The sequence below is a fragment of the Schistocerca gregaria genome, chromosome 8, assembly GCF_023897955.1.
Source record: "Schistocerca gregaria isolate iqSchGreg1 chromosome 8, iqSchGreg1.2, whole genome shotgun sequence".
Lineage (NCBI taxonomy): Eukaryota > Metazoa > Arthropoda > Insecta > Orthoptera > Acrididae > Schistocerca > Schistocerca gregaria.
In genome coordinates, this window is record NC_064927.1 from 208,194,457 (window position 1) to 208,222,437 (window position 27,981).

The 27,981-nt window shown below is 40.2% G+C and overlaps 1 protein-coding gene across 2 annotated transcripts in view; it reads left to right on the plus strand.

Annotated features, from left to right (window-relative positions):
• LOC126283940 (transmembrane protein 242) overlaps positions 1-27,981 on the plus strand; it is an 84,466-nt gene that overhangs the window by 36,039 nt on the left and 20,446 nt on the right. Inside the window, exon 2 of one of the 2 annotated variants that reach the window (XM_049982329.1) lies at positions 13,607-13,827. The exons of the other annotated variant lie outside the window; for it this stretch is intronic. Within the exon in view, the coding sequence (XP_049838286.1) occupies positions 13,607-13,827 (221 nt within the window). The remainder of the gene's footprint in view (positions 1-13,606; positions 13,828-27,981) is intronic. 2 annotated transcript variants of the gene reach the window in all.

Genomic DNA, 27,981 nt, shown 5'->3' on the forward strand with positions numbered 1-27,981 from the left:
AACTCATACAACTCCTTTACTAGAAAATTAAACAATAGAACAAATGAGAAAACATAAGTCAGAGATTGCACCAGAGATAATAATCACAAATGGCAATCACTCGCACACAGCATTACACTGCACATAACACTGCACTTCAAGTGAATGACTATAATTTTATAGGTTTCCTTCCCACTGAGTGACAGACGGTTTAGATGCTTTATACACATTGGTTTCTTGTAATATATGTAAAGCCGTTGATAACCTCGCCGTTGAGCATCCATAAGATCTACACACACACACACACACACACACACACACACACACACACACACTGTAATGAAGATGAAAGTAAACATGTGTACGCCGTGTATTTCAGTAGTGCACTTTGACTCCTAGAGTGAATGGGTCTCATGCACACGTTGTTGTTTTCACTAAAATGATTATTAATGTAGAAAGTTGTTCACGTAAGTAACAGCAATGTTATTTTAGTCGTGGTGCCTTTTTGGACCCCTAGGAGTGTGGTTTCCAGTAGGGACAATTCACCATAGAACATCTGGAACAGTAATACAACAGGCCTTTTTTAAACTACAGTGTGGTATATGATACTGCTTGATTAACCCAGTACAGGCAAAGACTGAGCATAAGGAGTCTGTGAGTGACATTCAGATGATGGATCATGCATTATGAAGCTAATAAGAGCCTGGACCTATTGTGACCAATCTGGAGCCTGAAGCAGTTCCCAATCAGTGGGGGGTTAGCGAATGCAGAGTTATGTAGGTAAAAGATAGTGGAGTCTTCAACTTATCTTTCATGCATTCAAAAGGTAGATGGATAAGAAGAGGGCACCAAAATTATTGCACAGTGGTTGGGAGGTGTTCAGCAAGAACCGATGCATTGGTGCATTGCACACCATGAAAGAGGCAACCTGGAAGAGTTGTTGATCTTTAGTGGCCCAGGTAGACTGAGTAGCTCAGCCAACATCTGGGATGAAGAGACATAGGTTCCCATGAAAGCAACACATGCTTTCAGCATTCCTTTTTACTGTGTTTAATTAGATAGCAAGCCTTTGCATAGAGCCACTTTAAAAGTGGTGATAGATATGGCGAAGGTTGTCATGTGAGACGCTGCAAGGCCCTTTGAGGGTCCTGAATAACTATTGCAAAGTCTTTGATCCACAGTGGTATCAGCAGCCAATGGAGGGGGGCCTGTAAAAAAAGGGATAGTAGTTCCAGGCACACTAAGATTGGTGGAGTGCAGGAAAAAGAGCAAGGTGCGCACCTTTGCCTAGTGAGTGCAGCATGGTGTTGATTCCATTATGTCTTTGCTTCAGTGCAGTGACAGCAGTTGTCCCTGGAGGTCATACACACCGTTGGGAGGCATCTTGTGGCAAGTTGCTGTGTAGCACTCAAAGCTGCGGTAGCCAGTGCAGCTTGTGCATCATTTTTGCAGGCCAGAGTGACTGTACTTAGCACAGACAGGCAAAGGCTTCACCGGATTTAAGAGACAGCCCAATGGTGTTGAACTTTGAACCCCAAGGAAGGTGGCCTGTGGCTGGCTAAAGGAGACTGTCTGACCTGATGCAGAAGTCTGTTGCAATCTGATGCTGAATTCTTCACAGAGCCCTCACTGCTGGTAGGCAGCTATTTGTACACCATCACACTGACATTGTTTTGCTGTCTACCAGTAGTGACATGCATGTGCAATTGACATAATGCTGGGTTGACACATCATTACCAGAATCTTGGCAGACGTTGATGTGTAGAGAAGTTTTCAGCTTGGCTGCGTCGTCAGCTTTGTGCCTTCGGGATGGCAAATGGATCTCTCTATCCTGAAATTACTTGGCACTGCGGTGTTCTGCGTACACCGTAACGTACCTCTCCCTTTCTGAGAAACTCTGATCCCGAATGTAGCAGTGGTACATATCCAATGAAATCTACTTAAGACAGACACTTAGACACTTTTAGGAATGACAGGTCTCTATAGTTTGTATAGTTCTAATCAGTGGTTGACTCCAGAAACTATTTGCACGTACTTTGATCAGACACTAGGACAGGTGGTACATTTATACACGTCGCCTCCAATTGCTACTTTTGCCCACCTGTTCACCTAGTCCACTCATTTCATGCAACACTTTCTATGCTATACCACTGAGTCTAGACAAAGCGAGTCTGTAGAACACTTGACAGTCTGAAATTCATTTGTCCATCCTGCAACAGTTTTAACCATCTTGTAGGGACAGGGTTTTGGAATCCTGGGAGGTTTTGTATAATTACACAATCACTAATTCATACCTGTTTGACCTTTCTAAAATTACAGAACATTACATAATTATATACTATTCACATCTCTGAAACATTTTTTTAAATCAGAAGTGCAGGGTCATGTGCCATGAAATGCTACGCGCAAGTCGTAACTTTTTAGTGGTTATCTTTGGTGAAGTCAATGAATTATGTTTTCTCTTTGTGTTTATGTGTGTTTTATTCTATTGTTGAATGTGCTATGTAACAGAGTTGTATGACTTATGGTTCAGTATTCATGTTGCAATGAAGCTAATTGTGTAGCCCCACAACAATCGGTGATCTCAGTGTGATCTCTGATGATCATAAGATTGTTGGTATCACTGACATTATAGTTCCTAGGTACTGAAGTATAGCCCGCTATGTGAACAGGAAACTTGGCAGGAAATCAGTGATGACAGCCGTTGGCCCTCCAGAGGGCAGCCATCAACAGTTTGTAATCGAACAACAAAATTCACGTTTCTGGTATACATGGGTCTGATGTGTCAGTTTATCCATCTGCCTGTCTGCCGCATTGCAGCAAGGATGACTGCCATCTTTTCATTGCCCACAGCTCAACAATCACAATGTATCATTGTCACATTACTGTTGAACTTAGGCCTATGGCACAAATTTGATTTTAGTCATAGCGGATGTAATGCATCCCATACTCAGTGGACTTTTTATCATTTCATGGACTCCTACCTGACTTCCATCACTGATGCCTTCTTGACACTTAATACCAACATAGCAAGCCAAGGTAGAGTGTGTCGTGTGCAAGACAGAACTGTAGGGATGATTCTCCGTTCATAGAGCTCCTCAGACAGTTCCACGAGATCACATACCAGACTCCCACACCAGCACCAGCTTCTGTACAGCACTTGACTGTGCACTATATTTTGACTACAGTTGGACTACCAGTTCATGGTCGACTGCACCACTTGACACCCCAGCAACTGAAGAAGATAGTTAAGCAGAAATTCTCATCAAAGCTTGCACAAGGAATCTGCCATGCATCAAGCAGTAGTAATAGTTGGTGATCTCCATAACACATGCTCCCAAAAAAGAATAATGGATGGCATCCTTGTGACAATTATAGACCCCTCAATGCCAGAACACTTCCAGATTGCTATCTAGTGCTGAATATCAAAGATTTTATGTTCAGTGTCCACAGTAAGCTCATCTTTTTTGTGTTGGACATAGTTCATGCATTCTACCATATACCTGTGGCACGGGATGACATTGCCAAGACCAACGTCTGCACACCATTCAGACTATTTGAATTTACCTGAATGTCTTTTGGACTTTGCAATGCTGCCCAAACATTTCATTGGTTTGTGGATAAAGTCACACGTGATGTAGGCCTTTGCTAAGTGTATATCAGCGAAGTCCTGGTCATGTCAAACTCTGAGGCGGAACAAGTGTCACACTTGTGACAGATCTTCACTCGTCTGTGCACATGGCCTGCTCACCAACCTATTGTAGTGCATCTGAAGTATAGTTACTAGGCTGTACTGTCAACACACAATGCGTACAGCCACCACAGGAGAAAGTAGGAGCTATACTTAATTTTCCCAGCGTATGATAATTAAAGAATTACAATGATTTCTTGGTGTAACCAGTTTTTACCAACGGTTTGTTCACGATCGTGTCATCCTAGCTGCACCACTGAATAAATTTTTGCATGGCTCACCGAAGCCAAAGGACAAACTTCAGTGGAATAATGAGGCCAGATTGGCATTTACCAAGCTAAAGACAGCCATTGCAAATGGAGAATTGAACATGTCATTTGATACTCTCTCTCTTGGACTGAAACAATCACTGATGCAGTTGATATTGAAGCTCTCGCTGCAGTGCAACAATCAGATAGCGAGCTACGAGGTTTGTTAGCATAACCATCAGGCCTACAACCATAAACTGTGGTGCTGTATTGTGACATCACCACTAACGAACCATGACCATTTTTGACTTTTGCCAATAGGCAATCACCTTCACATAACATGTTACACCCTGGAGTATGAGCTACTACTGTAATAGTGAAGTGAGCATTTGTCTGGCCACACGTGGACAAAGATTGCAAGCAATATGTTCGACAATGTGTGGCTTGCCAATGGAATAGTGTTAGCTGGCACATTAGGTTACCTCTTGTCATATTTCTTCCTTAAAATCATAGATTTCAACATATCCACCTAGACCTCGAGAACATCAGGAGGATGCACCTACTTCCTTACAGCGACCATTTGTTTTACATGCTGGCCTGAGGTGTTCCTGATTGCCAATATTACCGCCAGCACTTGACTGTGTTCTTCTGGAGATGGATTACCTGTTTTGGTGTGTCTCCACGAGTTACAACAGACCAGGGAAGACAATTTGAGTTGTATCTGTTCAAAGCACTCTCCGTCCTACTGGGTACAAAGCAGATTACAACTGTAGTTTACCACTCGGCAGCGAATGGTTTAGTTGAATGCATGCACCACCAGCTGTAAGTGTCGCTTTGATGTCATGACTCACAGCAGTGGACAGAGACATTGCTCATTGGGCATCGCTGAAAGAAGACCTGAAAGCCACAACTGCAGCACTTGTTTATGGCCAGCTGATAAGACTGCCTGGCAATTTCTGTGCCAACGTGCCACGTGATTGCATTGATCTGTCAGATTTCGTACAAAAACTGCATACACAAATCCGGCAACTATGCACTGTTGCTCCAAGAGATCTGCAGACATATTGCCCATTTGTTTTTGATGGGCTATGCGAGTGTCGTCATATCTTCATACGGCATGACACAGTACGCAAGCCGCTGCAGCCACACTACAATGTCTTTACTGTATTGTTAGTAGGGAAGCCAAGCCATTCAAAGTTGATGTGGTGGGTATGCCAACCACAATCACTGTTGACAGGCTTAAACCAGTTTTCTACACACCCTACCTTGGTACAGGCTCATTTTCATACACCATGAAGTTGACAAGCACTCAGGCCAGTCCACTGCCTATTACAGATCAGCTGCTACGGACAATGTAGGTAACTACTTGTGTGCCATCAGCAGCCTGTGCTTGACCCATTGTTACCTGGTCCATACAAAGACATCCGATTCCACAGAAAGTATTGTTGACACCAATGGGAGAGTGGTGAAGTGTGTGTTATGTGACATGTAATGCTGTGTGCAAGTGATAACTATTTTTAATGATTATCTTTGGGGCAGCCACTGGCTTATGTTTTCTTTTTGTTTTTATGTCTGTTTAATTCTGTTGTTGAAGGTACTATTTAACGGAGTCGTAAGAGCTACAGTTGAGTATTTATGTTGCAATAAAGCTAATTATCCAGCCCCGCATCAAATCTATACCTGTCTTCATCAACATATCACTCATCATCAATATGTTCGTCAAATTTCCCACATTATACATTATCCTATCAACCGATGTGTCTCATAATTACATCATAAAATCTGCTATTTAAATTACAAGGACAAAAATTTGGCCAGGAGAACTATCTGCAGTGCTGATCATAACACTTGGAGAACCATTGCTCAAACCATAAAACTTCGCCCATCTTCCCAGAGAGAACCATTCTCCATAAGCTGTGTCATATCACTGACATATGTGATTATCCACAGATGCTCTACCATCTTCAATATGTGCTACCTTATTTCGATTTCTATTAGCATTTTTTCCTTGAAACTTGTTGAGTACCACCCTAATGACAGTTCTGATCTTTCATCCATAATCCCCTGCACTGGTTCAGCAGTTGTCTCAAGCAGACTCTTTGATATCATACCAGCTGAGCTTTGAGGGGCCAGGAGTGGTATAGTGATGACATTATGGCCAATAACAGTCTTATGTCTGTGTGATATCTCAGCACCATACTTTGCAGTTTTGAGACAGATTTTGCATGACAAAAATACAAAAAATCTTACTATAGGACATTGTTGCAATCAATTCATGCTGAGACTAGTCTATGCCAAATCACAGCTTTCACCTACTGAACTAGAGAAAATAATCATAGATAGAAGCAGGAGGAGTGTGGTGCAGAAACTGGAAAGGAAGAGAAAGGCTCCACACGTGACTTTGGCCCTCTGTGGGCATCAACTCACCCATTACTAGCGTAGATCCTTGGAGCACTCCTAAATTTATAACTTACTGTCTACTATTTACCAAACTACACCTACACTATCTACTATTTATGCTTGTATATACCTCCCCAGCAAAACAAGGAACCCACTAGCAGTTACAATACGCACCTGCTGCTGCTTACTCATGATGACATTGAAGGTATTAGTAGTATCTCCTCAAATCCCACTTCTGCCACCAAATGTAGGCTGTAGTGATATAAACGCTGGAGAGAGGTTGAAAACCATTCTCTCAATTGTCAGAATGTCATAGCTGCTCTCCCACATACTGATTGTGCAATTGACAGAGCAACGGAGACTGCAGGAATCCATCAGAGTTGGAAGTAGATGGGGTTCAGGAAAACTCTTTATTATGCATCAAGCATGAGCAGACAGAGGTGTATGTTTTTGTCTGGTGGGCCTAGCTCGGTGTCACTCTGCAACATCTTTGTGTCAGTGCAATGGTGCCGATCACCCCTGAAGGTTACACCTGCTGATGGGAGACAGCACATGACGAGGCGATGAGTAGCGCCATCAGCTATAACGTGCAGTATTCTTGCTGGTCAGAAGAACTGCATGGTAACACTGCTGGTGGTGGGTAGGTGAAGTCTTCTCCGTGGGCAGCGCAATGGAATTTAACTTTGGGCCCGAGGAGTGTGGCAGACTGTAGGAGGCTGTGTGACCAGAGACACAGGTGTGCTGCTCTGTCGCCAAAGTTTTCTCTGACGGTTGCTGCTGGTAGGCAGCTATTTGTAGCACCCTTGCACTGAGATTTTTTGCTTTTGGCAGTGGTGACATCTACATGCAATAGACATAATGCTGTGTTCACATGTTGTTACTGGAGTCTTTCCATAGGTTGACAAAACATGTCACACGGTGCGGGTGTTATAAGACCTGTGCCTTTGGGACAGTAACTGGTCAACACTGTGTCCTATAATTCCTTGGCGTTACAGTATTCTGTCAACACTGCAAGACAACCTTCCTAACAAATTTTATGACCTCAATATGACTGCCACTGAAGATAGGACTGGCTTGAACAGCACTGCCTAGAACATCATTAGAACAACACGGTAAAGTGGACTCGAGCGTGTTAAAATGCATGAGGTAAAGTAATACAGTATTGAATGTTACCTAGCAACAGATGATTTTCATCTCACATATGTGCACTGCCAAAAACCCTGCCTTAATTTTGATTATCATTTATTTCTCAATTTTAGTTTCAAAGAACTTAAACTTTCAGCCCCAGTTCTGCTTGAATCCAAGTCCATACACAGTTAGTGTATATACATGTCGTTAAAAAATTACAAATTTATATACCAAAGTTACAAGGAGGAGAATGGTTTTACAAATATTAAATTCAGTCCCACCTTGGTTGTGGACACATTGTATTTGGATCATCAAGCCTTACTAACGAACAATCCCTGGCCTACTCTACGTGCCACCTCTCTCTTCATCTTTGCCTACCCTCAACCTAACTACAGGTGGGGCCCTCTCATCCTAGAGTATGGGGGACCTGCAGTTCCTTATAAACTTCCCTATCTGTCTCTGTCTCCTCTCTGAGGAATTAACTATGTGTCGTGAAAGCTAGGAAATGACTCACTTTTATATGTGTGTGTCAGCAGTACTACTTTGTATGTGTGTGTCGGCAGTACTACACGTTTCACATCCTGTAGACAAGTACTGGCCAGTGGTTCTGTCTCATAATCTTCGTTTCCTAGACTGGATTTCGCTTTGATGTATTTTACAAATATTAGCATTACCAATATAGAAAACAAAATCTTCTATGTTGTTAGCTAACCTTGAATACCAGAATATCCTGAAGAAGATCCCCTTATGTGGGTTAAACCGGTAGAAGAAACTGTGGAACAACATGATGACATCATAACCTTTAAGTTTTTACCTTCAATGAAAAAGGATCAATATATGTTCATGTATTGAAATATTTACAGAAGATACTGCCATGCAGACAGCTGGTCAGACCTGCTATATTATTGCTTGAGAAGAATATTGGCTGGTTTTATTTTTATGTATATTCAGGGTGTTTAATAAATGTATTCCATATATGAGAGGTGGAAGTATGGATCAAGATAAGATAAAATATACTAAAATATACACATCTACATGCATACTCTGCAAAACCACCGCATAGTGCGTGGCAGAGGTTACGTCCTACTGTACCAGTTATTAGGGTTTCTTACCATTCGGTCACATGTGGGGCACAGGAAGAATGATTGTTTGAATGCCTCTGCACATACTGTAGTTATTCTAATCTTATCCTCAAAATCGCTATGTAGTGGTATATATTTCCTATAGACATCATTTAAAGCTGGTTCTTGGAGCTTTGTTAGTAGACTTTCTCAGGATAGTTTATGTCTGTCTTCAAGAGTCTGCCAGTTCACTCTTCAGCATCACTGTAATACTCTCCCACAGGTCAAACAAACCTGTGAGAATTCGTACCGCCCTTATCTGTATATGTTCAATATCCCCTGTTAGTCTTCTTTGGTGTGGGTCCGTGCACTTGAGCAGTATTCTGGAATAGGCAGGATGAGTGATTTGTAAGCAATCTCCGTACTAGACTGATTGCACTTCCTCAGTATTCTACAAATAAACCAAATTCAACCATGTGCTTTACCCACAACAGAGCCTATGTCATCTTTCCATTTTATAGTCTTACAAAGTGTTACATCCAGATGTTTGTATGAGTTGGCCAAGTCCAACTGTGACTCAGTGACATAATATTTATACTGTACTACATTTTTTCGGTTTTTTAAGTGCACAATTTTACATTTCTGAACATTTAAACCAAGCTGCCATATTCATGCAGCTCCTTTCGGACAGTACTTCATTTAAATAACTGCATCATCGGCAAAAAGTCTGAGGTTACTATTAATATTGTCCACGAGGTCATTAATATACAACATGAACAGCAAAGGTGCCAACACACTTTCTTGGGGTACACCCAACGTTACTTCTACATCTGACAACAGCTCTCCGTCCAAGATAATATGCTGCTTCCTCCCTGCCACAGATTCTTTAATACAATCCCAAATTTCACTTATACAACTGAACTTTTGACTTTAATCACAAGTGTGGTACTGAGTCAAATGCTTCTCAGAAATCAAGACATAGTGTATCTCTTGAACTACCTTGATCCCAACCTTTCAGTACGCCTTGTGAGAAAAGTGGGGTTACACATAATCCATGTTAGATGGCACAGAGGTGGTCATTCTGTTCAAGAGGTCTCTTAGTGTTTTGAGATTGGAATATGTTCTAAGATTCTACAACAAATCGATGTCAAAGATATTGGACAATAGTTCTGTGAATCACTTTTACTACCCCTCTTATAGACGAATGTTAACCTGTGCCTTCTTCCAACTGCTAGGCACAGCTTTTTGTTTGAGTTATCTAAAATGGATTATATAGATTCAATATAGAATGTGTTACAGATTCCATCAGGACCTGGAGCTTGTTCAGTTTTAAACATGTCCGCTGTTTCTCAACACCACTGACGCTAATACTGTTTTCACTCATCTTTTCAGTGGTATGAGGATTAAATTAGGGCATTTCTCATGGGTTTTCCTTTATCAAGGAACATTTGAAATCAGGGTTAAGCATTTGAGCTTTTGCTTTGCTTTCCTCAATTTCAGTGCCTGTCTCATTCACTTGGGACGGAACACTAACTTTGTTCCCACTAAGAGCCTTTACATATGACCAGGATTTCTCTGGGTTTTGTGAAAGGCCATTTGACAATATTTTGCTATGGTTGTCATTGGAGGCTTAACACATTGCCCTCTTGACAGCCAAATGTGTTTCATTCAGCATCACTGTATCTGTATACCTACACTTTGCTTTACACTTGTTACGCAGAAGTCTGTTTCTTTAGAAGTATCTTTACAATGACTGTGAGTGTATGTCCCTCCGATTATGAAATGGTCTACTTGGTGAATATGTATCCAGAACATGGCTAACTATTCTTGTAAACTTGAATCATAGTTCCTCTAAATGCTCCTGCCGTGTACTGAAAGTTTCAAGTTACTCATTGAGATAAGACACTATTGATTTTTTTATGTAGTCTACCAAATGTAAATATCTTTCTGCTTGTTTTAGTTGTCCTCTGTACTTTGGTAATCATTATTACCACAGTTGCATCATATCACTGATATCAGTTTCGGTGTGTACATCATCAAAGAGGTGGGCACTATTCTTTGCTGTTAGATCCAATATATTTCCATCATGAGTGGGGTTCTAAACTTTTCGAACTAGGTAGTTTTGAGAGAAGGCATTTAGTGATGTTTCACAGGATGTCTTTTAACACCCACCACTAAAAAAACTGTAATTTTCTCAATTTATTGTTGGTAACAGTATGATTGAGGAACTTACATACAAACAAACTGGATTTTCTCTAAAATTTTTGGTTTGCATCACAAGAGGAGTCTGGTGGCTGATAGAAGGATCCAATTTCCATTTTTTGCTCACCTTTGATACTGAGTCTTTCCCAAACAATCTCATGTGCAGTTTCAATTTCTATCTTGGTGGATTTGAATTTTTTGTCTACTACAACAAATACACCACCTCAATATCCCATTAGCCTGTCCTTTGGATATACGCTTAAATTTTCTTCAAAAATCTCACTGCTAGCAATTTCAGGTTTCAACTAGCTTCCTATACGTAGTACTATGTGAGCTTCACTGCTTTTCAGGAGTGCTTCATACTCTGGCACTTTGTTGTGAATGCTTCGACAGTTAACCACTAGGATATTAATACTCTCATCTGTGGGAGGTTTCTTGTGATTTTACACTGATACTTCTGGCTTTCCTAGAGCTGTCGTCGTCTGGATTGGATGGAGAGTTTCTTAATCTAAAAGGCCCTGTGTGCATCACAAACACAGCCAGCCAGCTAGCTGAGTAGCAGCTTCTGATGTGTGGGGCACACCTGTCCCATTTTGGGGCACCCTACAGTTTCCAACCCTAGGCGCAAGTCCAGGCAGTTGCAGCCTAACTTGTTACAGAACTTCCATAATATCTGGTTCAGTCCCTCTCAACTCAGAATCAAGAGGACATGATTAGTTCTGCAGGCAATGCTGCAAATTGTGAGTTTTGTTTAAAGTCAGTGCACAAGGCTGGTCTTCTCAACTTTCCCTACCAGTTGCTGGCATAATCCAAGAATGACCTTGAAGCCCAGATATTTGTTCCAATGTGCATCACAATCTGCAGTTGCTTGCACCCTGTTCGCTCAGTGGCTGCTGGAATAGCCTCGTCCACATGTTGAACGAGGCCCCAAGGCAGGCGTGTGCACCCCCCCCCCCCCCCCACACACACACACACACACACATACACACACAGTGTGCACCTGGTGTCCTTCCCTATCTCTTTCTGCCATTTCCCTAAGAAATACCATTGTTCACCTTACATTTGAACTGCCAACAATTAATAGAATGCTACGGTTTTGTGTGTGCCGCCTCTTGACATTGGACAGAACAGGTTTCCCTAAAACAAGTAAAGTTATTCCCGCTGGCTCAGTTTCAGTGAAAGACTTCACCTCAAACTTGGTTAGGGGGAATGGTGTAGCACTTGAGTCCTTCCTGATCCCCGTCCACACTGTATGGGAGGCCAAGATCTACCATTGAAACTCCACTTGCAGTCGAGTGGGTGTGTGATGACAGATCCTGTGCTGCCTGCAGAGGAGACAAGATCCATAGGTGACGACAGTGTTTCAGGTACCTTTGGTACCAGTACCACAGGTACATGACTCTCAGGAGCTCTTCTATCACAATGATTTGCAGCAGCTGCCAGCCAATCTTTTGACAGTAGCCAGTGCTTTTTTCAGCTGCTTAAGGATGTCAGCAAACTCATCATGTATTCGAGAACAGCATTCACAGTGAAGCTTTGTTTTGGCTGGTGCAGTGTATTACAGGACAGTGACCATATTAGTATGAATTAAGCCTGCTGTTTACCTTTTATATCTGCCGAGTGGAAAAAAATACCAATTTCCTAAAAGTTTTGAGGTTAATTATAGTTATTAGTAAACATGATAGCAAAGTTAATTTATAATAAACATAAATCGTATGTACTCCTCTCCAAGGGAAAATATGTTAGTTAAAATGTCTGCTACCTTAACTAAATCATGAATGCCAATTTCCTACAAATTAGATATCCAGTGAATATAGACTCTAAAATGCATGCCTTAAGAGACCTGAGCACTTGTTCATTTCCGCTACAGTGAAACACATCTCTTCTGCTGCAAGCTCTTTGCTATTTCAGATGACCTACAGAATACAGGAAGCAAATGAGGGCACATTCCTCCAAGTTCTTTGGCCCCAAGATCAGTCTGCCAGAATGCAGTTCTGCCAATTGCTGTTGAAAAGATGTTGAAGAAACAAGACATCATCTCAAATTTTCAATTAATATATTGACAGGAATTGTTGATGATAGACTAATAGGACCTTAGGTACTACCAAATAGGTTGATTGGTGCAAGGTGTTTTCAGTTCCTGTCAAATAATTTGCCTGTTCTGCTAGAGACTGTACCACTTTAACAGGTGTTGGGGATAAGGTTCATGCACACTGGTGCACCAGCCCAGATTCCTCCTAAATGTATGGGTGTACCTCACACAGAATTTAATATGCAATGAATTGCTCAGGAATATCCAGTGTGTTGGCCAGCTTGTTCCCCAATCTTATTCCCTATAATTTTTTTTGTTTCGGGGACACTTGAAATCTTGGCTGTATAATAATCCCATTAATGGTGTACAAACACTACAGGAATGTGTTAACAATGCCTGGCAATGCATCTGTGACTGATTTTTCAGTTTTTCAGGGAGTGGATGATTCCCTAAGACATCAGACAGAAGTATACCTTACATATCAATGGAGACCATGATGAGCACCACCTTTAGCGATGACTAACAAGTGCAAGTCATATGCAAAAGCAATCAGATTACATTAGAAGTTCTGTTATTTCACAGTCACATAATAATGTCTTCTCATTTCTTTATTGCATTCTGTAGGTCATTTCTAATAGCAGAGAGCTTGCAACAGAAGAGATGTTTCACAGTAGCAAAGCTGAATAAGAGCTCATAGGTCTTAATGTATGCATTATAGAGCCCATGTTTACTGAAATTTTTTTTTCTTTTCGCCCATACTACCATCTCGCAAAATATGGAATACTATTTTTAATGCCCTGTGTGTGTGTGTGTGTGTGTGTGTGTGTGTGCCAATTTCAATGGCTTGTTTTATACATTGTTCCAGCTGCTGCATTTCTTGCCACTGTGGGCAGTATATCAGCAATTATAGGCTTTGGTTCTACTCTTGCTTTGGTCAAAAGGAAAGATCCTGCCAATTTTGATAAAGGACTCGAGGAGACAGGTGTCTCACTAGCCATCAGAGCTCTGGGTAGAGGAACATTATACGCTTTCGCAGGTTGTGGTTGCCTTTTTTATGCAATCTGGAAACTTTCAGGAGCAAATAATGTAAGGATTATAGCTTAAGCTGTAGCATAGTCTCTCTCATAAACATGCACATGTTGTTGTAGCAGTTATTAATGCTAACATTTAAAACTGTAACTTTTTGCAAGTTTATGTACGCTTAATTGGTGCTTTTAAAACTTTGAGCTTTGTAAATGAGAGCATTTCTTACCATTGATGAAACCTTTCTGTGAATACAAATTTGAGTTTTAAGGTTCCATGTATACACTGGAAATTATGTAATTCCTTGTTTTTTTATGTAAATGAACATCTTTTACAGACCATGACTGCCATCAGAGGCAGAGAACAAGTTATTTTGACTGCTTGAAAGTTGCATAAGCACTGTCTAAAATAAGAATAAAATGATTTTTTCCTATATTCATGTGTCAAAATGGGAATTCAAGATATATCTAGATTCATCAACACCATATTTGAAAATTGTTTTGCCTGTGATATAGAGAAGTGCAAAGATAACATGAAAAACCAAACTGACGGAATCAGGCAGTGCTCAGTTTTCCACTTCAGTTTGTAAAATTCTCAAGATGGTGGTGATGAGAATTGGTATTAGGTGCATCAGGTAAATAGGATTTTGTTGTCTTGGTGCTGCCTGATACTGAAAACTAGACTGGCGTGCAAAACTTAAGAGGACAAAAGTAACTTTTGCGTGATGTATCACAGCCAAGTAGTGTAGCTTATAGAAACTTGGACTACACGTAGGAAGAATGCTACGTTACAGTACAGAAGGTAACTGAAAGAGATGAAACTTTTATTCAAAGATAATAATTACACTGGGCCCACTGTGATTTATGCTAGTCCCCTTCACATTAAAAAAAGGTGGGACATGGCTTTTGATAGGGAGTGCAATCATCGTGGTTGACGGTGCACGGTTTGCAATGTGCTCCCATGCTGGCCAGAAGGCTGGTAAGGAGTTCTAGCAGTAGCATGTTCCATTCTTCCATCAACGTGGTTGACAACTACTGGATATTCGGTGGTGCGTGTGGACGTGCTGCAGTACGATTCCCTAACACATTCCACACTGCTCGGTGGCATTAAGTCACGGGAGCATGTGGGCCAGTCCATTCACCAACTATGCTCTTGTTCCGAAAGCTCCTCCATCTGCACTGTTGTATGTGTTCACACTTGTCATCCAAAAAAGTGAAGTCAGTACAGAATGCACCCCTGAAAAGACACACATGGGAAAGAAGTACAGTGTCAAAATAACTTTGACCGATGAGTGTACCATATTACAAGATTTGGAGGTCAGTACGCCCTTTGCAACATTGTGCCACCCCAAACCATAACACTTGGACCACAAAAGCATGTTTGATAGTGTTGGGTGTACCTTCGTATAGTGAGAGGTGAGAACACACAGTGCACCTAGGAACTTTGTCAAATAGGATTGTTTCGATAGTCTACATTTACAGTGCGTGAAGGCAAAATGTTGCACAGTCATACTAACCTCCAAATCTTTGAACACAGTACACTAACCGGTCAGCCGTGATTGTGACATTTCACTCCATTCCCACATCCAATCTAGTGGCCAGCATGAGGAGTGCCCCCCCCCCCCCCCCCAAGGTGCCTTCTGTACTACACTGTAGCAGTTCTTTCTATGTACAGCCAAGTTTCATTGAGCTATGTTACTTGGCAGTGACACTTCATGCGAAAATTACTTTCGTCCTTAAGTTTTGCACCTCACTATACTTGCACTGTTACCAGCATTAAACGTACATTAGAACAAGCAATGATTACAACTGTGCAAGACTTGCTATGGGTATGTTGACTTTGTTGCATGAAATACGAGGAAAATGTAAAATGACAAATGATTTAAGCACTGAGCAAGAAAGGAAGTATCAGTATTGAAATTCAGTCCTCATGAGATTTGCAACACTTTATTCCTGTTAACCTTAACCTAGCATTCACTTAATTTTTGATGGAAAGTTACTTACAAATGTATTTTTTCAAATAATGAATTGCAATACGAACAACCAGTATACCTCCTAGTGGTCTAAATGAATGGTAAATGCCTGTTTAACAATTTACACTGACAAGCCAAAACATTACAACCACCTTTGGTACAACAGCAATTCTATTTGCAATAGAGTCAACAAGGTCTTGGTAGGGTTCTTGGAGGTATGTGCCTACTCACAGTTTACATAATTCCTGTGAACTAGGGACCAACAGCTTCCACTGTAGTATGATACTGGCCTCAGTATAGAGTCAGTTATATTATTGAAAGATGCCATTGCCTTTAGGAATGGTAAAATCCTATATTCACTAGTTTGCTGCTAATTTATCTTACTCTTGCAACTCACTTGAATGTACACCAATGCTTCTAGCTGAGGGTGTAGCTGTATGTGTAGGAAACATGCAGCAGTCCTCAGCAGATAGGAAGCCTAAGTCAGTTGCAAATTCTAACAGAAAGAAGAACGTTCTGCTGCAAGGTAGTTCGTATGGCAAAGGTGTGGGCCAGCAGTTTCAGGAATTATTTGGGAATGAGTGCCAGGTCACCAGCATTGCGAAGCCTAGTACAGGGTTGGCTCAGATAACTGACAACATAGGAGTTATGTAGGAGCTTCACGATAGAACATCAGAAAGTGATTGTAGGTGGTGCTGAAAATAGTCTTGATAGGGACAGGGAGTACAGTGTAGGTGGTGGTCTGGTAAAGATAGCTACTCAAACTGGTGGCACTAATGTGCACTTCATGAAACTGTTTGTGTCATGATCAGCCTCATCTTAATGCTGCTGTCAGGTGTGTTAACATAGGGCTGGAGAAGGCGCTGATGGTGGAGAGTGTGGCTCACACTGCAGTGGTGCCAGTTGAGTCTATAAGTATATCACAATATATCAGGTTTCACTAGGCATGGCTTGCACCTCAATAGATGTGGGAAGGGAGGTTGGCGAAGCTTATAGGTGATAGTGTAATGGGCAGTGGTGGGATCACTCGTGGGAAAGTTCCTGTAGCAATTGGTGTTAGAGCTGCACCTTTTTTAGATTGAAGTCAGCTGATAAGTGTTGTTGCTTAAAGGAAGTCCCTCTAACAAAGGAATCACTTTCAAAGGAGGCCAGATATCCAAGTAGTAAAGGAATTGGCATATTTCATCAAAATATAAGAGGTATTAGAGATAATGTTAGTGAACTGCCTATAGATGTGGACTCTGTGAAATTATTGGTATGTCGGAGCACCACTTAAATAATTTTGCAATTCAGAGGCTTCCTTTACCAGGATACAGATTAGATGGCTGTTTTTTAAGGCGTCCTTTGTGGCGTGGGGGAGTTGCCATGTATGTAAAAACTAGTATTCCGTTGGAGTCCGTAGACATATCACAGCACTGCACTGAACAGGTATTTGAATGTTGTGCAGGGGCAGTTGAATTTAGTGAATCTAAGCGTCTAATAATTGTTGTTTATAAGAAGTGCCAAAAATTAGTTAAATGTGGTGATTTCAATATTAATTTTGTATGTGATTGTGCAAGAAAAAGAATGTTGGATGATCTGCTAAATTCTGTGTTTATTTTTCCAACCAGGTTCAGGGGAACAGCAGCACAGCCACAGACAATATTTTTTTCATTCTTCATTAATGAATGGGCTTTCAGTTAATAAAATGGCGAATGGCCTTTCAGACCATTGTGCACAAATTTTAACACTAAAAAATTTTTGTATTCAAACAGCTGTTATACATAATTACAAACGAATGTAGAAAAGCTAATCCAACAGCAGTAGAGAGTTTTTTAAATCTCATTAAGGAACAAGAATGGCAAGATGTTAATAGTGCCAAAAGCATAGATGCCAAATATCATGCTTTCCTTAACACATTTCTCGTGCTCTTTGAAAGTTGCTTTCTATTAGAACATTCTAAACAGGATACTAGCAGCAAAAGGCATCCTGGGTGGCTGAGTAGTGGGATAAAGATATCATGTAGAAGAAAGTGGAAATTACATCAAATATTAGAAGTAGTCACAATCAAGCTACAACAGCCATTACAAACAGTAAGGTGCTTCAAAATGTTATTAGGAAGGCAAAGAGAATGTGGTGCACAGATAAAATAAGTAAGTCATAGGGTAAAGTTAAAGTCATATAGTCAGTCATGAAGTGTCTTGTCAGCAGCACAAGGTTGACAATATAAAGTCAGTTTGCAGTAAAAATATTTCTGTTTCTCATACATCAGATACAGTATGTAACAGTCACTTTCTGAGAATTGCTGGTGAACTAATAAAAACTTCGTTTCAAGAATCATAGAACTCTTTTGAAAATGTCTTTCCAAAGACTGGTGTCTGAAATACTTCTTTGTGATTCTGACAAGGGAGAGATCTAGCGAATAATTAAATCACTGAAGATTAAGGACTCTCATGGATATGATGGAGTACCTAGAAGAATATTAAAGTGCTGTGCTGCACACATTAGCCATATACTTAGCCATTTTTGTAATTTTTCCTTTAAGAAAATTACTCGGTAGTAAAGTCACTTTATAAAAACGAAGACAGGTATAATGTAGACAATTTTATGCCTATTTCTATGCCATCCTTGTATGCTAAAGTTATTGAAAATGCTGTGTATGTAAGGATAAGTGATCATTTTATTTCACATAATTTGCTTTCAAAAGTACAATTCAGTTTTAGAAGTGGTTTAACAACTGAAAATGCTATATTCTCTTTTCTCTCTGAGATACTGGATGGCTTAAATGAAGGTTTTCAATCACTTTTTTTAACTAATGCATTTGTTTTAATAACAACCAGCAAAAGATCATTATCCACAGTGTTGAGAATGGTTATGATGGGAGTCTGAGTGGGGCACAATCAAATAAGGGGTGCCCGAGGGCTCAATGCTAGGGCCCCTCCAGTTCCTTGTTTATATAAATGATACGTGCTCTAATATTACAGGTGATTCTAAAATATTGCTGTTTGCTGATGTCACTAGCTTGGTAATAAAGGATGTAGTGTGCAACATTGGCACAGTTTCAAATAGTGCAGTTCATTATAGTAGTTTGTGGCTTGTAGATAATAAATTAATGCTAAATTACAGTAAGACTTGGTTTTTACATTTTCTAACACACAATTCACCAAAACCAGACGTTTTAATTTCACACAATGGGCATATGATTGGTGAAACTGAACAGTTCAGATTTCTTTCTGTTCAGATATAGTAAACTGTCGTGGGAAGCCCTCATTCAATATCTTGTTCAAATAATTAATGCTGCCATTTTTACTATTCGAATGGTACCTGAAGTAAGTCATCATTTGGCACAAAAAGTAGACTACTTTGCATATTTTCATTTGCTTATGACATATGGTATCATATTTTGGGGTAACTCTTCAGTTTCTCAAAGGATATTTTTGGCTCAAAAATGGGCAGTTTCGGCAATAAGAGGTTTAAGTTCATGAACCTCTTGTCAACCCCTGTTCATTAATCTGGGTACTCTAACATTGGCCTCTCAATATACATAATCTTTACTGTTGTTTCTTGTTAACAATATCAGTTAATACTAGCCAGAAACCCAATCTGCATTTGGATTGCACTTCCTCGACTCTTGTGCAGAAAGTTGTGCAGTATACTGCTGCATCCATTTTCTATAAGCTACCACAAGAATTCAAAAATCTTAGCACTAATCCACACGCTTTCAAATTGAAACTGAAGAATTTGCTCATGGTTAACTCTTTCTATTCTGTTGAAAAGTTCCTGGAATAAGTAAGCTGATTCTTGTGTTATATTGTCGATTGCATTTACGTAAACTTATGGCTTGTCTCTTTTGGGGTTCATAAACATTTTAATTTATTGGTCATTACTTTTATGTTGTAATTTCATGTACTGACACATTCCGTGACCTCAGAGATTTGCTCCTCAGTTTAGTCCCACGTAACTAGAAATGGAAAATAAAATAAATAAGACCTATATCTCGTTGAGTGGTGTATCGAAGGATGAATTGGTCTTATGACACGTCAGACTCTATGTATTGTACATCACATTACTTACTTATTATTAGGCAATGCATTTTAATTTGCCATTTTTAAACTATAACACAAGTCACAGTGAAGTTTGAAAAGTTGCAGTGACAGTGAACAACATTTGTTTTTTTGTAAATGAGCCAATATTATCGCAGCTCTGAACCAATGGCAGTTAAGCATAGATAATACTTGTCAGTCATAAATGTTTGACACTGAATATTAGTTGGTTGTTGTTAAGATACTATTAACATTGAAGTAATGGTGTGTAATCCACCTCCTAAGCTAGTTAAAAGACTTGTGTGTTTAAGATGAGAAAAGAAATATCCTTGGCTTGCACACATCAGTAATGATTCGATCAAAGTAAAATCATAAGTTGTTTTTGGGTTAGAGTTTTTAGCAGTTTTACTGGAAATTGTAAGAATAACAAAAATGTTAACTAAAGCAAATTAAATAGGTAAATAAGATTTTGTCGGAGATAAGCCTCATGATGGAATGGTATGTTAATATTCAGCATTCAACATTTTAAATTTTTTGCAATTATATAAACTAGATCTGTAGTATTTGCAGTCAAAGTCGTTAATATGGTATTTGACACTGAAGTGGTTTAAGTTTAGTGATTTTGTGGCATACATCTTCCCCTTAATAAAGTAACAGCTGATTGCCATTAAATTTGGAGCTATGACATGGTACATGTTTTGACCAGCCATTTGCCTAGATGATGGCATATGCAAATGCAACAATCAACCTGGTGTAACAAGAAAATTGATTCATCTGACCAGTAACGTTTCCACTGATCTGCAGTCCAATCTTGATAATCCATGGTGACTGTAATCATAATTGACAGTATCATTCTACATCTGTACCCTGCAAACCACTAGGAAGTGAATGGCAGAAGGTACTTCCAACTCAGCCAGTTAGTAGGGTTTTTTTCCCATTCTATTCATGTATGGAGTATGGCAAGAATACCTCTGCATGCATCGTAACTAGTCTAATCTTGTTGGTGATACCTATCGGAGTGATGCATAAGAGGCTGTAGTATATTCCTAGATTCATCACTCAAAAGTTGGATCTAGAAACTTTCTGAGTAAGCTGTTGTAGGATAGCTTGTGACTATCTTCAGTAATCTGCAGAGTTGAGTTCTTTCATCATCTCCATAACAGTCTCCCATGGGTCAAAAAACCTATGACCATTCATGCTGCCCTTCTCTGTATATGTTTGTCTTATTTGGTACAGGTCCCACACACTTAAGTAATATTCTAGAATGGGTCACACAAATGATTTGTTAGCAATCTCCCGTGTACACTGATTACGTTTACCCAGTATTCTGTCAAAGAACCACGACTTCACCTGCTTTACCTGCAACTGAGCCTATGTGATCGTCCTATTTTGTATCCATACAAAAGTGTTGCACCCAGGTATACTCGTATGAGTTGTCTGTTTCCAATTGCCACTCATTCATATTTTAGTCATAGGATACTTTTTTTTTTTTCATTTTGTTACATGCCAAATTTTACATTTCTAAACATGTAAAGTAAATTGCTAATCTTTGCACCACTTTGAAATCTTATCATAATTAAAAATTTGTGCAGCTTTTTTCAGATAACTGCACCATGTGTGAAATGCCTGAAGTTACTATTAATTTTGTCTGAGAGGTCATTAATATACAGCATGAACGCTAAGGGTCCTAACACACTTCCCTGGGACACAATTGAAGTCCCTTTACATCCATTGATGAATCTCCAGCTGAGATAACATGCTGTGTTCTCCCCACCAAGAAATGCTCTACCCTGTAGCAGATGGTGTTTGATAGTCCATATGAACATACATTCCATAATAAGTGTGTGTGTGATACAGAGGCAAATGCATTTCCGATGTTAAGAAATACTGCATCTACCTGACTGCCATGATTTCTGACTTTTGAGATACCATGTGAGTAAAACATGAGCTGGGTCTCACATGATCAGTGTGTCTGGAATCAATGGTGGTTGGCATTAATACAGTTCTTCTATCAACAAAGTAGGAAAAGGCACATTGCTGCTTACTGGAAAGATGACACGATAAATTGCAGACAGGCACAATTAAAAGACACTTAAACGAAGCTTTCGGCCATAGTCTTTGCTGGTGTAAATGAATGATGTGGGTTTTTCTTTTTGTGATGAGGGTGTGGCCAAAAGCTTTGGGTAAGCGTCTTGTAGTTGTGCGTGTCTGCAACTCAACATGCCATCTTTACAGTAAGCAGCAATCTATAGTTTCCTACATTGTTGATGTTCCTATCAGGAGATTCCATTGTTTGATTAAAGTCATTCTATTTGAGATATCTCATTACGTTTATGCTCTGAATATGTCATAAGGTTCTACAAGAAATAGATGTCAAGGGCATCATGTGGTAGTTTTGTGGCTCACATATGCTACTGTTCTTGATCACAGGTGTGACTTGTGCTTTTTTTCAGCTATTGGGCAAGAGGGATCTACGGTAGATTGTGACTAAACCAATGGCTAATTCAATTGCAAATTGGGTATAGAACCTAATAAGGATACCATCAGGCCCTGGAGCTTTGTTCAGTTTTAATTATTTCAGCTGTTTCCAGTGCCAGTGCAACTAATATCTATTTCACTCATCTTTTCAGTGGTATGAGAATTAAATTGGGGCAATACTTCTGTGTTTCCCTTTGTAAAGGAGCTTTTAAAAATGGAGTTAAGCATGTCTGCTTCTGCTTTGTGACTCAGTTTCAGTTCCTGTCTTGTCCATGAATGCCTAGATACTATCTGTAGTGCTACTAGCAGCGTTTACATACAACCAGAATTTCTTTTGGTTTTGTGTAAGGTCTTTCAATACGTTTTCCTATGGCAAGTGTTGAAAGACTCATGCATTTCCCTCTTCACAGCCAGATGTATTTCACTTCATATCTCTCTATCTATAGTATCATACTTTGTTTTACATATATTATTCAATAGTCTCTGTTTCTTTGGAAGTTTATTTACAGTGAGCACATACCATGATGGGTCCCTCCCAACATGAACTGTGCACAGTCAGCTATTCTTCTAAACTTGAGCCAAAGCTCCGCTACATGCTCCTGTCCTGGGCTCTAAAGTTCCAAGTTCCTCATTGAGATATGACATTGCTGTATCTGTGTAGTTCAATTAGCAAATAAATGTTGCTGCTTGTTACAGTTGTCCTTTTCATTGTGGTAATCATTGTTGTTACAACTGCCTCGTGATCACTGATACTAGTTTGAGTGTGGATATCCTCAAATAGATTAGGTTTAATTTTTGCCATTAGCTCCAATGCATTTCGGTCATGAGTGCGGTTAAAAAATATCTGTTCTAGAGAAGGCATTTAGTAATGTTTCTCAGGACATTTCGTCATGCACACCACTAAAAAAACTTAAAATATTCCAGTTGATTTTTGGAGGAGTGGAACATACTAATGAGCTGAGTTTTTCTCTGAAGTTCTCAGTTACATTGGTAGGAGACTCTAGTTATAAGTTTATGTCCACCCTTGATACCGTGCAGTACCCAAACAAACTGGCATGCTTCTATTTCTTTCTCCATGGAATTGGGTTTTTTGTCTACTGTGATAAACACACCACCTCAATTTCTTATTAATATATCCTTTCGGTATACACACAGTATTTCCCCATCGAACTTGTGACCTGTAGGTGTTGTCTTATGTGGAGCACCAAGTTCAAGAGTGTGTGCTGTATGGTGAGCTCCAAACGCTTGAGCCTGCATGCACATTGTACTCTGTCACTGAATCTGCCTTAGATCGCTGCCCATCCTGCCCTTTACAGTGAGCAAGCCTGTGATCTCCAGATTCTGTGATGAGTTACAGATGTCCAACATCTTGTCTCTTATTTACAGTTTCACCATACTTCAATCATTTCCATAGATGCTTAAAACAGTAGCACATGAACAACCAACCAGATTAGCTGTCTTTTAGCCGGCCAGGGCGGCCGAGCGGTTCTAGGCGCTACAGTCTGAAAAAACCACGAGACCGCTACAGTCGCAGGTTCGAATCCTGCCTCGGGCATAGATGTGTGTGATGTCCTTAGATTAGTTAGGTTTAAGTAGTTCTAAATTCTAGGGGACTAATGACCATAGAAGTTAAGTCCCATAATGCTCAGAACCATTAGCCGTTTTTAAAAGTCTTGTTTGTAGACTCTAACCATAACAATCTGCCCTTTGTCAAAGTCGCATGCCTATGTATTTCCCCATTTGCAGCCCATATCATGGCTAGCATGGTCCTTCATTTGCTCCACTTCCTTCAGCAAGTCATGTGCCCATAACATTACTGTGCAGCATTCATTCCAGCCATGTGCATGGTCATAATGTCTACTTGGAGCTGCCAGTGATGGCAGCAGAGTGTGTATGAGGTGTGCTTGCCTGTTTGAATGTTTTCTTTTCTAAGGAAGGCTTTGGCTGATAGCAACATGTGTTACAATCTTTTCATTGTGCCTGTCTGCAACTCAGTGGGTCATCTTTGCAGTGAGTAGCAATCTATTCTATTCTTAATATTGTTGTTATTCCAAACTAGAGTTTCCATTGTTTAATCATAATATTTTGTCTCTTCAGAGTGTGTGGAGGTGACTGGAGAGACAAGAAACATGAGATCTGTCTTGGAACAAAGGGAGAGTAATTTCAATCTGTGAAGGTACCAGTGAGAAGCTTGGTGTATTTGGTCACGAACTGCTATTTTCCATAGAAGTAACAACCATAGGGGGTTAGGCTCTACGGAAGGGTGTTCTTGGTATGGAATAGGTGGCAGTTATTGAAATGGAAGTACTGTTGGTTGTTGGTAGGTTTGATGTGAATAGAGGTACTGATGTAATAATTCTTGAGGTGAAGGTCAACATTGAGGAAGGTGGCTTGTTGGGTTGAAGAGGACCAGAGGAAGCAATTGGGGGAAAAGGTTTTGAGATTCTTGAGGAATGTGGATGAGGTGTCTTCACAAAGAATCATCAGTGAATTTGAACCAGATGAGGGATTTGGCATTCTAGGTGGTTAGGAAGGTGCAATGCAGGTGCATGTTTCTGTATCACTATTTGTTTGCAAGTGATGCCCTCAAAGGAGAAGTAATTGTGAGTGGATATATAGTGGTCATGGTGACCAAGAAGGAGGTTGTGAGTTTGGAGTCAATCAGACATCAGGGAAGGTAGTGTTCAGTAGCAACAAGGCTGTGGACACTGGAGATTTTAATGTGGAGGGAGGTGGCACCAGCATTGACAAGAAGGGCTCCAGGTGGTAAAGGAACAGGATTGTCTTTTACTTAGGAGGGTAGGCAATGGGTCGACAAGAGCAGTGATTCTTTCTATGGTGGCACAGTAACCAGTCACGATGGAGTGTCCTACCTGGTTGGGTTTACGAACTTTAAGAAGCATGTAGCATGTAGGAGTGAGGGTAATGGGTAGGGCTGAGGAGAAAGAAAGACTCGAGGGAGAGTTTCTGGGATGGTCTTAAGCATTTGAGGAACTGGAGATCCTGCTGGATTTCAGGAGTGGAGTCACTGAGGCAGGATTTGTAACTGGGCATATCTAACAGCTGGCAGAGTCTCTCAGGCATGTAATTCCTGCAGTTCACAACCACAGTGCTCCGTACTCCATACCTGCTTCTAACCCCTTGCCATGTGGCTCATATCCCTGCAATATGCATAGAGGGAAGATGTATCTCACAGACTCTCCCACTACCACCTACTCCAGTACTGTCAAAGGCATCTCCTAACCCATCAGAGGCAGGGCTACCTGTGAAAGCAGCCATGTAATCTACCAAATAAGCTGCCACCATTGTGCTGCTTTTTACATGGGCAAGACAACTAACAAGTTGCCTACACGTATGAATGGCAGCAGCAAAACTGTGGCAAAGAGACAGCTGGATTACCCAGTTGCTAAACATGCCATCCAAAACAGTCTTCTTTACTTAAAAGAATAGTTCACAATCTGTGCCATCTGGGTTCTTCCTACAAGCAGCAGCTTTTCTGAATTGCGAAAGTGAGTATTCTCCACACAATATATCCTTCCTTATTGAAACCCCCTGGCTCCAGTACTACACATCTTTTCCATCATGCAGTGCACCTGCGTGTTCTTTCTTCTCGCTGCCCTCTCCCCCTCCCCTGCTGTTATTTCAAGCTTCAGCAGTGTGAATGTACTGTATTCACTTATTTATTTTACAATGTTTGTGTTAATAATGATTTCTATATTATTTATTTCTCTTCAATTCGTATTTGTACAAAATGAAAGTTTTGTTTTGTAATGGTAGTAGGTTGTGAACTGACAGTTGGAAAAGAGAGAGAGAGAGAGAGAGAGAGAGAGAGAGGGGGGGGGGGGGGGGGGGAGTGAGTTCAAATGGCTCTGAGCACTATGGGACTTAACATCTGAGGTCGTCAGTCCCCTAGAACTTAGAAGTACTTAAACCTAACTAACCTAAGGACATCACACACATCCATGACCAAGGCAGGATTTGAACCTGCGACCGTAGCGGTCGCGCAGATCCAGACTGAAGCGCCTAGAACTGCTCTTCCAAACCAGCTGGCTGACAGTTGCAGTTGAACTTGATTTGATCCACCAAATTCAACATGAATTCACGTATGCTATGGTATTAATAAATGCAGATTATCCGAAACATTCATACAGTAGTTTCAATTAATGTTGTTACCATTATTTTTCCAAAATTAAATTTCTACACATTCTGGTGAAAACTTCGTGCAATTGTCTGGAATTTAAAAACTAAATAGGGCCAAGTAGTTAGTAAATGAAAAAAAATTGTGAAATTACTTCTTTACTTGTCTGGATGTTATGGAAAACTACTGCGGATACACATCTGGGACGTGTTTTATTAGATTCACCAGACCAATAACAACAAAATAAATGGAAATCGTGCTTTACTTTAACCTCGTACAGTTTTGTGATGGCTTCATATTAGCAAAGTTGCTAAATTTCAGGCAAAATCTTTTATTAGCCATAAATCCGTAGGTAAACATTGTGGACCTATGTTTATATGGACTTTTTTCTTTAGTTTTACTTGTAGAAAAACATATTAAAATATTTTCATATCTTCGTGAATCACCCTGTATGTGATTGTAGTGACACAATCATACATTAACAGACAAAAATTCATTTCATTGTTTTGTATAGCCACCTTGAGCTACAATCATGTGTGAAGGTGTGGTGCATCATCTTGCGAGAGTTCCTGGGTGCTACTTTCACTTATAATTACAGACCATGCACAACATAATCCCACTGTGTCCCACGTGTTCGTCAGTGTGTGACTAGGCTGAAGATTGTCATGGTCTGAAGAGTTGATGTATCTTGGTGAATATGTTTGATTATGAGAGAGATTTTTCTATGCCCATTGTACTGCTGGGAGAGCACATCTCCATGGTATAGAAACAGGAATAATTAAGTGGATAAATATGTGGCTCTATCCTGCATTGTTTAGTACTATGTACTGTTTAGTATTCCCTCACCCAACTGTGGTGATCTGTGATAGGCTTGCCTCCCCCATGGAATGATGCACAGAAGTTGTCTGGGTATGAGTACTTGATACTCGCTCTGATGGTGCACTGACACTAAGGCAGAATGTGCTATCATTAAATGGAACTTTCCACATCATTGAAGGTGGGCAAACAATATTAGATTATGTCTGATTAGCAGCATCCTTTTTTGCTGGCCACCTTCCAGTAAACAATACCATTGGTCATAGCTTACTTTGGTTGCAGCTGTGTTGTAATTTGTGCTACACCTGTCACGTGAGTCTTCAGGATGACGACTTAACCTCCTGCAGACTCATTATATAACTTTCTGAGATTCAGTTAATTGCACACATCAAGACTGCAGTGGCATGTCTCAGTGTGTACTAAACGAGTATGATACTTGAAACAGCAGCTCACACTTTTGGGCAGGCAAATACAGATTTTATAGGCTGGGTTCTCTTGTTCAGTACTGGGTCCCTACTCCTTTCACAGCATGTTGGCTGTATTGCCTTCTGTAAATATGATGTTTCTGTTGTGTCTGTTCATTTTCCAACTGTGTATCTTGAATTTTATGTGGTTTTTATTGTTCTGAGTCAAAACAGTACTGTAAAATTGATTACTGATATATTATTCTAGCAGTAGTTTTAGGTGATAACTTCGTGGTGTAAGTATTCTTTTTGTTACATTAGAATTGTATCTAAAATGTGGAACCTAACTCTGTTCAACAGAGAGCAGACTGTTACATATTACTGTCA